We start from the raw sequence: 12,390 nt of genomic DNA, 5'->3' as shown, positions 1-12,390 counted from the left end.
CAGCATTTTATTTCCTGGTCGCCAAGAGATGAAAAAGCCACAGTGGAGGAGAAAGCAAACACATCTCAACCGGTATATTCTTGATTTGACTCAAACTCACACATGCTCAAACACTCACACACAAAAAAAGCAAAACGATTAACGGGTATAAAGGAAAGTGTGTATTGCAATTCAGTGCTTCTGTAACACAACCTCTAACATAAACCAACTGACTGCAGGGGAGAAATGTTTCCTAGCTCATAAATATAATGACAACAGTATGGGATTGTAGTCTTGAGTCCAGACAGGACCACTTCATTCTCCTCTCTGAACAAGCCGCTTCTTGATGGTGGAGCAGATTTAGCCTTTGAGAGAAGACATGCCGGCTCTCATGATCTCATCCACCAGGAGGATGTTACTGGCGATGACAGTGCTGCGCAGACGAGAGAGAGAAACAGATGAGGTCGACGAAACCGGAGATGAAAACACACTAACATAGGAACAGAGTGGCACTACATATTGAGGAAAAATAAAAAATAATATCTTGACTATTTTTGGGATGATGATTTTGCGGAGCGTGTTTTTGTGCTTGTATCTTTGCTGGTTTTTGCCTATCATGAATAAATATGACACTAAAGCCACCAGTAGGTGGCAGCAAAACCTTAACGAGTGATTAATGGAATCATTTATTCAAATGATTTGCTCAAAACAGCCGATTCATTTAGAAACAAAGCTAGCAATTGTCTTCATGAATGGATTGATTCATTCAAAAACAGATTAATTTAGGAACAAAACACTGCAGTGTTGCTCTGAGACGCACAAATGTTCTGCTCCGGCTTTGTTTGGAACTGTTTTCATTGGCGAAACATTGTGTCTAAAATATTCACTTTATGTTTGTTGAACTGCTGTATAAAATCAGTATCACATTCACATGCAGATATTCAGGAAAACAGTACTCTTGCTTGTGTGATTTTACTTAACTATATCATATCTTATAAATATAAATAAAAACCCATACAGGGACATTTTCTGACTCTTTGTTATAGTCTTCTTTCATTATTGACAAACTATTTTCCTGTTTGACTCTGTAAAGCTGCATTGACACAATCAGTATTGTATAAAGCGCAATACAAATAAAAGTGAGTTGACATGCTAATCACACAGTCGATGCTTTTGGACTCTAAAGATGTGTTTTTGTTTGTTTTTTGCATATACTCACACAATGTCAGCTTGCACATTGTTAAAACAACAGTTACGATATTATCAGATAGTCGTTTTTAATCTAAATTAGACTGTATAATTTCGAAATCTGAAGCAAAAACAGAATGCTCTGACTTTAGTTTTGTGAAACTATACTACATAAAATATCTGCAGAAGCTCTGAATGAGATGCAGATTCACTCTCTGCCAGCAGGGGGCGCTTATGAACAGCAATGATACAGTGTTTCCTGGGTTACCGCTGTGAACAAAGTAGAGCTGCGCTTATGAACGCTACTTTAATATGCATCGTTCAGAGGCAAGATGAAAATAAAATACCACGTTAACTTTTCTAAAGATAGTCAGTTCTCCTCAGAGACGCATTCATATAAACTCCTACTCCAATTGTATCGCGATTTGTTTGGCATCTCAACCGATTTGAATCAATTTTCGACCGGCTCACGGTTAATCGTTGCATCCCTAGTGATCATCAGTGACGTGTTGGTCAGTCATGTGATCTGCTGGAACAGTGGAGTTTGACTCACCAGGAGTGAAGCAGCTGCTTTTTCACACTGTAGTTATCCCACACACCGGCCTCTCCTGCAATCATAGGTTCACCTGCACACACAACACTGATGCGTTACAGCCGGAGGAACACAGACCTTCTCTTCCAACACACATACACAGGAGTACGAGCATGTGAAACGGGTTCACAGGTGCAAGACATTCACAAAAATCTGTGTAAATATATATATATATACACACGTTTTAACACATGTAGGTTAATCTTACTGCTACTGCGAAGATCCTTGTTAATTTAGTGAATAACGTGTCTTTAATTAGATTTTTACACTATTATACATTTTACATCTTTAAATACTAAGTAACTTCAGCAAATACACAAATGTCATAATAATTTTGCCATGATGCGAGGCGTCTCTCCACGTGCCTGTGCTCAGATCCACTCCCACCAGCTCTCCAGTCTCTTTGAACTCACTCTGCAGCTTCACTAGAGTCTCTTGAGGGTCGAAGCCTGAATTCTGAGCCAGAACCTTCAAGAAGAAGATAAACTTAAGTAATTCAAAGGCACCTTTACACTAGAAGCTTGTCAATTCTCATTTTTAAAAGTGATTTCTGTTTTCCAGTACCTTAGGGATGATGAGGAGGGCATCAGCAAACGCCTGCACACCCAGCTGGGCTCGGCCCTTTACTTTGGGCTTGTGTTTAACCAACGCATCCGCTAGAGCCACCTCGAACGCACCGCCCCCCGCCACAACCGAACCTGTGAGAAAACCAGCAGAATGCTCGACATTAGCCCAGTGGCATGCAGGGGGGAAATTTGATTAAGATTTAAATATTTTCTTTAAAAGAGTGGCAATGAATGTGTTAAATGTATGTAGACATTTAAAATGTATATGCTTATTTTGCATCAGCTATGAAGGGAAAGGGAACAAATGCATGCTAAAACTAGCCTGTCATGACATTCATTTTTTATTTTAATACGTTCCTTAAGGTTCACTTATAATATTAAAGTTTTTTTTTGCATAAAAAAAACAAGCAAACAAGTGATTATGCAGTGGAAAAGTAATGGTTTTCAACCCTTACTCTGAAACTCACTCCATCTGAAATGATCAGTTTTTAAGGGGTGGTTCCTTCAAGGGTTGTCCGTAAAAACTGCCAGTGTTATGATTGGCTAACGTCACTGCATAAGAAAAAGTACCCCAAACACCCCCTTGCCTCATGTAGACAGGTGTCAGCCAATAACTAACTGAACGCCGGTGGGCGGATCCGTTAAGCAACTGAACGCCAGTGGATGGATCCGTTAACCAAATGAACGCCAGTGGGCGGATCCGTTAACCAAATGAACGCCAGTGGGCGGATCCGTTAACCAAATGAACGCCAGTGGATGGAGCCGTTAACCAAATGGAACGCCGGTGGGCGGATCCGTTAACCAACTGAATGCCGGTGGGCGGAGCCGTTAACCAACTGAATGCCAGTGGATGGATCTGTTAACCAACTGAACACCAGTGGGTGGAGCCATTAACCAAATAAACACCAGTGGGCGGAGCCGTTAACCAACTGAACGCCAGGGGGCGGAGCCGTTAACCAAATGAACGCCAGTGGATGGAGCCGTTAACCAACTGAACACCAGTGGGTGGAGCCATTAACCAAATGAACACCAGTGGGCGGAGCCGTTAACCAAATGAACACCAGTGGGCGGAGCCGTTAACCAAATGAACACCAGTGGGAGGAGCCGTTAACCAAATGAACGCCAGTGGATGGAGCCGTTAACCAACTGAACACCAGGGGGTGGAGCCAATAACCAACTGAACACCAGTGGGTGGAGCCATTAACCAAATGAACACCAGTGGGCGGAGCCGTTAACCAAATGAACACCAGTGGGCGGAGCCGTTAACCAAATGAACACCAGTGGGAGGAGCCGTTAACCAAATGAACGCCAGTGGATGGAGCCGTTAACCAAATGGAACGCCGGTGGGCGGATCCGTTAACCAACTGAACGCCGGTGGGCGGAGCCGTTAACCAACTGAATGCCAGTGGATGGATCTGTTAACCAACTGAACACCAGTGGGTGGAGCCATTAACCAAATAAACACCAGTGGGCGGAGCCGTTAACCAACTGAACGCCAGGGGGCGGAGCCGTTAACCAAATGAACGCCAGTGGATGGAGCCGTTAACCAACTGAACACCAGTGGGTGGAGCCAATAACCAACTGAACACCAGTGGGTGGAGCCGTTAACCAACTGAACACCAGTGGGTGGAGCCATTAACCAAATGAACACCAGTGGGCGGAGCCGTTAACCAAATGAACACCAGTGGGAGGAGCCGTTAACCAAATGAACGCCAGTGGATGGAGCCGTTAACCAAATGAACACCAGTGGGTGGATCCGTTAACCAACTGAACACCAGTGGGTGGAGCCAATAACCAACTGAACACCAGTGGGTGGAGCCATTAACCAAATGAACACCAGTGGGCGGAGCCGTTAACCAAATGAATGCCAGTGGATGGAGCCGTTAACCAACTGAACGCCAGTGGGCGGATCCGTTAACCAAATGAATGCCAGGGGGCGGAGCCTATGGTACAATAATAGGCGTGCTTAACTTTGGCTGGATGTATTGGGAGGGACTCTCTGTCAAGTTAAGTCACCTTTATTTATAAAGTGCTTTTGTCAATTGTTAAACAGCCATGTCATACTGTGCAGAATGAGCTAGCCAGTGGCTCGCGAACCTCTCTCACGGTACTTTGATGGCGTATGTCACAATGGCATTGGTGCAGACTCAAGTCGGAGAACATTTTTAACCAGCATGCACTGCTTCAAGCCAGATGCTGATTGGTCTGCCCAGAGCGGACTCAAGTCAAACAAACCTGGTGTCTTGCTCTGGATGCAGTCATATGCAAATGTATTTGCTTGTGTGAAGTCACAAATTCCACAATTTCCAAACAAGCCATTTTTGGAGCTTGGTTAATTAAAAGCTCAGTTTATAATGAGGTAGACATTTCAAGCTTTGAAACATGCAGGATGTTTCAATGGTACAAAGACCTCATATATCATAAGCTCAAGGAAATTTTGATTTCTAATATCATGACCCCTTTGATAGGATTGCTAAAATTCTTCTTCAATACAAACCTGCATATTCTCCTCACTTTTCACTATAATCATTACACCCAGCATTTTTTTGTGTTGTAATGTTTGTCTCCCTACCGTCTTCAATGGCGTTTTTGACGGCTCTGAGTCCATCTCTCACGGCGTCTTTGATCTGTGTCAGGGTGTGCTTGTTGGGTCCTTTCACCAGCAGCGTCACGGAACGAGGGTTACCACACTTCTCAATGAACGTGTATTTCTCCTCTCCCTATTATAAAAAGGACAGATAAATGACAATGAACTAACATTCAAAGAGTCTGTGAGAGTTCTGTGCCCTCCAGAATAAAAGCCCAGTCCTCACCAGTGTGTGCTCGTAGACGAGCCCCGCGTGTCCCAAACACTCAGCCGTGAGATCGTCCAAGGAGTTCATAGCTACACCACCGCATGCCAGAGTCAGCCTTAGGGGAAAACACGTTTTCAAGAGTAAGGGGAAGCTGGATATTTTGTTTTTAATTTTTTTGGAGAAATTTTGTACTTAAAGTTAACAAATAAACAAACAAAAAATAAAAAATGTTGCACTGAATAATGTCCTGATCTGTACATCACTCTGTAATTGGGCAGACTTTATACATTAACTCTTTCCTGCCATTGACAGAATTTTCCGGCGCTATTACACATCTTCTGAAAGAGTACTGAATCTCCAGATCAAAACAGCGAAGAAGCAGAAACAAGCAATTGCATATTATTTTTTTTAATGACACTTGCCCGCATTCAAGAGTTGATGAAAGATTGCACGAAGCTAGAATAAAACAGTTTGTTTTGTTTAAAAGCAATGTTTTGGTTGTTTTTTGAAAGTGCAAGGAATATTATCCTTATAATATTATATTAATTTATTCGTTTTTCCGTTTTCTCTTTATTTGTAATCAATTAGCGCAGTTAGCATTTCGTTCACACAAGCAATCCCAATAAAAAAAACAACAACTTTAGGTTTTAGAATCAAATAGGTAGATTAAAAAGTGGTTTCAGCACACATCTCCCTGATATTCGTCTCTTACCTCTCCATGTTTCGTCTCTTTGCTCGGCGCAGCGCCACAATGCCCTCTTTAGCCAACGCGTCCAGAGAGAATGGATCAATACCCTGAACACAAGAAATAAATCGGCTTAAAGTGAGAGATTTAGCAAGCGGTGCAAACTAAAAGACTGAAACTCTACTGGTCTGATGGTAATCAATACTATCAGTGATGTTGGCCTTAAATAGTGAAAATATGAATAAGTATCAATTACCTTCTGGTTGATGACCACAAAGCCCTTCTTAGTATCTGCGCACACTTTATTCTTCAGCTCGATTATTTTCATCACCCGATCTTCGATGAACTTCCTCTCAGCCTTCACCAGCTTGTCTCTCTCGCCTGCACTCTTGTAGAAGAACCCAGAGTTCACTTCTCTGTGAAATCACACAGCAGGTACAGGTTTCATAATTCACAGAAACACCCATCAATCTACTGTAAACAAACATGAACATTCGCAAAGCCTACGTTTTCTCGTATTCCAAGGAAACGTTGCAAGTGAGAACGAACGCATCCTCCACCCTCTTCCTCATGTCAGGATGCCTGGCTCCATGATCCAGCACCAACCCTTTGATCAGTCTAAGCATTAAAAAAAATAATGACTATAACACATGACTGCAGCTGTGAAACAAGGAATTTCCCATTTTTTTAATGCGATTACAATTTTTCATTTCAGGGCGAACTACTCCTAAGATATCCATAGAACACAAACGAAGCCTAATGTCCACACAAGAGAAGATCTTACTGCGTATCGCTGTCAGTTTTGTGCTTCATCTCCATGATCTCCACCATGTAGAGGTCGATGGGCTCGTTGGGTTTCCTGATGGCCAGAACAGCATCCACCACAGCCTGAGGAAAACAAGGCATGTCAATGTGTCACAGGTGAACCGAATGTGAACGTACCAGGGAACTATCCAAGTAATACTGATCATATTGAAGGGGTCATGAAATGTATAGTCTTTGTATTGTTTCTGGAGGTTAGCTTTTGAAGTTAAATAATAAAGCAGTCATGCACTAGGACATTTAGAAGGATCTGCACAGTTTTTGGAGGTGGAATCTGTTTATAGCCACGATTTCAGATGGTTTTACCCGACATCTTAACCTCACAGCAGCTGATAGACAGATATGCAGCAACATCAAACCCTGGCGTTTCAGAAGGGTGGAAAACAAACTATCTATCTATATCTATGTATCTGTACTGTTGCTGCTAGTCAACATCAGACACATTATTTATCTTTTAATTTGTCCTCAGACCTTGCAAGCATTCGTTTTCTGTCACTTGCAGCAAGTGTCCACTCAAAAAATGACTTGGCCCACACAAAACCTTTCCGTTTTATTCTGTCAAACTGGCACATAATTAAGCTTTCGTATAGGCTTGTGCTGAGGGTCCGCTAATATCGGTATTCATACCAGTTTAAAGAGAAAACCGTATGAATAAAACTTGACAGATCCTATATTGATATCAAGTTATGAATGAACCGGTGCTAGTCATCACTAATGCCGAGTCCACACTGCATGATCTTAGCCTCGCCGACAAATCGGAGGCAAATCAGAGCTCGTTCACGCGAGTGACAATCACGCAGTGTGAATGATCAAAGACACGATCTGAGAGAATCGCCAAGCTGTGTGTAAATATCAAGGACAGATTTTCCATTTCATGACCCCTTCATGAACTTGTTAGGACTTAAATGATTATTGCTCGTCACTGCCTGTCAGAACTTCAAACGACGTTTCTCACCTCTGTTAGTAAATCGGCCAACTCCCTGTGGACCTTGGTTCTGAGGGAGGTGCGGGCGACATTGATGAGAGTCTCTCTGTCCATCTCCTTCATGACCTTCACCTCCTCCAGCACCTCGAGAGCCTTGTCCTTAGCAGCCTCAAAGCCCTCAGCAATCACCCTGGGGTGAAGACCCTTTAGACAGAAACAAGACGGTTTAAAAGGTGGATATACCTTCTAACTTAAGACTTTTAACTTAAGAGCAGAACCTCAGACACGTAGAGGTCGGCCTGCTTGAGGAGCTCTCCGATGATCAGCACATTGGATGTCGTGCCATCTCCTGTGATGTCATCCTGGGCCGTGGCCACCTTGGCGATCAACGAGGCAGTGGGATGCTGGATTTGCTGAAAACAAATCAAAAGATCAATGATGGTGTGCAGTTTCTGAGAGAGTCTAAAGCACCAGCAGCAGCAGACTGGGGCGCAACTGTTTAGCGAGAGAGTCAAAATTCATGTCACGATTCCTCGATTCAATTCGACTACTTGATTTAAAAAAAATCCTCGAGTGCATTTTGGCCGTGTCGAGTAATCGGCAAAATACCGGAAGTGGCGCATTCCACAGACGAGAATCCATGAAAATCATTATTAGACCGTCTGCTTGATATATTAAACCCATTAAAAAAAATCATAATAAAGCATGATGCTATTGTGAATTCACTAACGCTATGATTCAGTTAAATAAATATATGTGATGCAGGTTTAATATATGCGCTTTAGTTAATTACAAGCATGTGTCTCCGTTCACAGTAAATGCTGCCCCGCACAAACTGTCATCATTTACATGTGTGGAGCGGCATATTGCTGCGAGTTTAGGTTTATTATAACGTTCATCTGGGGATGCAACGTGCACCATTTCATCAGATTTGTAAGGTTAATCATTTATAAACCTATGCAAACACAGGAGAATACATCAATATATTTCTGAAATTATTATATATAGCATTTCATGCTAAATGCTCATCGCTAGGGCTGGGTATCGAGTTCGACACTTTTTAGGCATCGACCGAATTGCCTCGATACCATCGAGTATCGAAAAACGTCTCGTTGTTCGGTACCGAATTTCGATACCTAAGGGGTTAATCTCATCAGCGTTAGTGAGCCAATAAAGGCCCGGGTATACTTCACTTTCCACGTTCCATCTCGCGCACAGCCGCGTCCGCACAGCTTTCAAAGTATACTCAACCGCGGATGAGTGTGGACGGACGAGCTCGACAGAGCGCAAGTCAAACTGCGCCTGTCTCAACTTTCACCTCACGCATGCGCTGTTGTACGCAGACAGTCTGTGCGGTCTTAAAATTGCCTGCACGCGGACATAATACTGCATGAATACATTATGTATTTCAACAGTTTTGTTCAATAGAACCATATGATTACTTGCTTCTCATACTTTATTTGAACTCATTATTATTGCTTCATTGCTATTATATAAATATTTTAAGTAATTTTAAAGGCTATTATTCGCTTAGGTCTATTTTTATTACATTTTTTTTTTAAATACAATTATCCAATCACTCGTCAGAATAATCGACAGATTGATCGATTACCAAAATAATCGTTAGTGACAGCCCTAGTGTAAATGTAAAAAGTTGGGAGAAAATCAAACGTGTGTCAGTAAATTACATCCGTGCATTAGGTCTTAAAGTGACAGCAGCGCATGTTTTATTCTAGCTTCAAGCATTCTTTTGTTATCAACACTTGAATGTAGGTAAGTTTCATAAATAAAGCAACATTTTCCAATAAAGAAAATCATTTGATCAAATACTACATCTGGATCATATTCAGTTGATCAAAGCAAAGATGCAGCAGATTGCTTCATCAACACCCCCAAAGCTTCACGGTCCTTTACCACTTCCAGGATCGGAAACATTTCACTCGGAAACATTACATTTATATGCTGTTTATTGTTGATGATCGCATTATTTTTAATTTCTGCTTATATACGAGATCTCTCGTTTCTGCGTCTTCCTTGCCTGTGTTTTTGATCGGGAGATTCTGGCCTCGATGTGTAATAGTGCCTAGAGCGTGTAACAGTGAAAACACGGAAACCCAGGAAATTCTGTGTTTGGCGGGGAAAGAGTTAATAAAGTTTATTACTTGATGGGCTAGCAGTTTTTGCTGTGGTATCGAAAATAGAATTGAGAATTGTAAAATGTAATTGGTATCTAAATTTGTCATAATATGGGTAACCATACTTGGCCACATGTCACGTCACTTCACTTCTTTATTAGAATTAAATATGACATGGGTCAAAAACAATGATAACAACCATTTAATATTTGTGTGGCAGGGCCAGTGAAAATATTGGCAATGCAAGTAAAAACTTGAACCTTTGGTCCGACCGGACCAGTAAAAAAACAAAAAAGTGTTGAGCCCTGTATAGTATGCAGTGTCTGTTTGTTTAACTAAAATCTGCTGAGGTGAAATTCAGTGCAGTCCCGTATCATATCTTTTCTTTGCTGGCGATACACAGCCCTAATATTTACCTGCTTTCACTCATCCTCATGTCATCCCAAACCTGTATGAGTGTTTAGCTCCCACCGCCATCTGTTTGTCCAAACAATGGAAGTCAACGGGAAACAAAACAGTTTGCTTCTTCACAACATCTTCTATTAGGCTCCACAGAACAACAAAAATATTCCAACTTTTAAAAAAATCATCACTTGTTCAGTTCTGAAACAACTACAAACTGGTTTGTTTTGGTTTTCTATTAAATTCTGGGGGAGAAAAAAAAAGTTAGTTTTTTCGTTCTTTGAACCATTTATAATTCCTGATTCAAAGATTATCACAATCAATCCTTGCTGTCATTTAAATGAAGAATGGCGCTAAAAAAGACAAAAAAAAATTTCACAAGACTTAATTCACATGCATTAATTTTACAAAAACTTAAATTTTTGGATCTTAAGTTTTAGTGACAGAAAACTCAGATTTTATTAAAAATATCATCATTTGTGTTTCAAAGAGTAACCAACGTTTACGGGTTTGGAAAGACACGAGTGTGAGCAAATGATGACAATTTCCTTTCTTGGGTGAACCCTAAATTAAGCCCAGACGATACTTTGTAACAGCAGATGAGATATTTTGTGATGGGTATGTATAATAAAGGCATTAAGAACTTACAGACATCTACTCACTGATCACGCTCAGATTCAGATGTTGATTCAACACAACACACGCAAAAGCATGCTGAATCAACATCTGAGATTAAACCACGCCAGACACTGATTCTGGGTCAGTCTGATATCTGGAGAAGCAGCTACATCTGCAAGTCACAGCCCTCCTGCAATATGGGCTAAATGCCACTATATTACACATCAATGCACACAGCAACATGAAGCACAGCTCTTACCATCTCATGCAGCAGGACGTTCCCATCTTTGGTGAGCTTGATGTCTCCTGCGCCAGACACAAGCCTGTGAAAGAATTACACGCAATAAAGAATTATCATTCATTCTTATGCCTAACAGACAGCACATGCTTTCAGATGCAGCGGATGAGAGACGAAGGCCCAAAAAAAAAAAGGAAGATGTGCAAAATGTTCTGTTCCAGTCTGCAAAGACCATTTCACATCATCTGCAAATCCAAACCAGAACAGACTTCACAGTCATTCTCATTTCTTTCCAAGTTTGCTCAGGAAAAACTACAACTGTATTTAAAAAATTCATGTTATCTTATACATATATGACGCATTTGTGTAGTATCTTGGTTCATGCATTCTAAATGGCTAGATGCAATTAGACATGTGATGAGCTACCGACATAATAACAAACAAACATCCATAACAGCGTTTAAAAATGTAGCTCCAGGACATCTGAACGCAGGTTTACTGCCACGATGACTCAGTTGATAGCTCTGATGCGAACTACATAACGTTAATCGTCTCAAACCTACACTTCCATGTACGTTAATAAACAGGTTGCTAAACACTGTAATCTGACATTAGCAGCGACGGCTGTTGGTTCAGATCTGCGCCGTTAGCTGAAAGCACAGGAATAACAAACACGTGCTAACAAAGCCGCTATTAGCCGCTAGCAGACAGACTCACATCTTCATCGTGCCTTTCGGCCCCAGGTTACTCTTCAGCACATCCTGGAGCCCTCGAGCGGCGCTGATGTTCACCGCCAGGGCCGCATGAGCCCGGGCCACCTCTGCTTTCGGGTTAAGCGCTTTTACCGCGGACATTCTGCCGAGGACCGGAGCACAGCTTCGCGGAATAAAGGAAGAGAAGCTCACGCGCGCTTCCAGAAGCTTCCTCTGTGCGCTCTCGGCTCCGCCCAAACACGTGACGCGTTCAGACGCCGTAGCCACGCCTTGAAAAAAAAATGTAAAAAAAATCTTTATTTTTTATATTTTGTACTGATCTAATATATAAGATTATTATGTTGGCTTGACAATTTATTTAAGCTTATTGATACACTCAGTAAGATTTTTAATGTTTTTTTTTTTGAAAGAAGTCTAATTTATTTGATCCAAAATACAGCAAAAGCAGTAATATTGTGAAATATTTTTACTATTTAAAATAACTGCTTTCTATATTAATATCTGTTAAACTGTAATGTATTTCTGTGATGCGCAGCTGTATTTTCAGCATCATTACTCCAGTCTTCAGTGTCACATGATCTTCAGAAATCAGTATAATATGCTGATTTGCTGCTCAAGAAACTATATTAATAATAATATTTAAAAGTTGGGTACAATTTTTTTTCAAGATTCTTTGATGAATAGAAAGATCCAAAGATCAGCATTTATCTGAAATAAAAAGCTTTTGTAACA

At 41.2% G+C, this 12,390-nt stretch overlaps 1 protein-coding gene across 1 annotated transcript; it reads right to left on the bottom strand.

Annotated features, from left to right (window-relative positions):
• Window positions 1–138: 138 nt before the first annotated feature.
• Window positions 139–11,885, bottom strand: LOC107692992 (chaperonin containing TCP1, subunit 6A (zeta 1)). Its single transcript, XM_016492237.1, has 14 exons — window positions 11,663–11,885; window positions 10,967–11,030; window positions 7,831–7,965; window positions 7,583–7,756; window positions 6,590–6,693; window positions 6,313–6,423; window positions 6,062–6,221; window positions 5,833–5,915; window positions 5,139–5,235; window positions 4,898–5,045; window positions 2,324–2,457; window positions 2,125–2,227; window positions 1,721–1,793; window positions 139–412 (listed from the first exon to the last, which is right to left on the bottom strand). The coding sequence occupies exons 1-14, from the start codon at window positions 11,797–11,799 to the stop codon at window positions 340–342; spliced, it is 1,596 nt and encodes a 531-aa protein (XP_016347723.1). The 5' UTR covers window positions 11,800–11,885; the 3' UTR covers window positions 139–339.
• Window positions 11,886–12,390: the final 505 nt, after the last annotated feature.

The sequence above is a fragment of the Sinocyclocheilus anshuiensis genome, unplaced genomic scaffold (assembly GCF_001515605.1).
Source record: "Sinocyclocheilus anshuiensis isolate Anshui unplaced genomic scaffold, SAMN03320099.WGS_v1.1 scaffold658, whole genome shotgun sequence".
NCBI lineage: Eukaryota > Metazoa > Chordata > Actinopteri > Cypriniformes > Cyprinidae > Sinocyclocheilus > Sinocyclocheilus anshuiensis.
Note: the sequence above shows the minus strand (reverse complement) of the source record. Positions and strands in the feature narration are given on the sequence as shown.

What these genes read in the sequence shown, in the direction of transcription:
- LOC107692992 (XM_016492237.1), bottom strand. Translation starts at nt 11,799, where the DNA reads ATGTCCGCGGTAAAAGCGCTTAACCCGAAAGCAGAGGTGGCCCGGGCT. An exon ending in CCGACCTCTACGTGTCTGAG is followed by an intron (nt 7,757 to 7,830) that starts GTTCTGCTCTTA and finishes TTCTGTCTAAAG; the next exon opens with GGTCTTCACCCCAGGGTGAT. An exon ending in TCGTCTACGAGCACACACTG is followed by an intron (nt 5,046 to 5,138) that starts GTGAGGACTGGG and finishes TTTTTATAATAG; the next exon opens with GGAGAGGAGAAATACACGTT.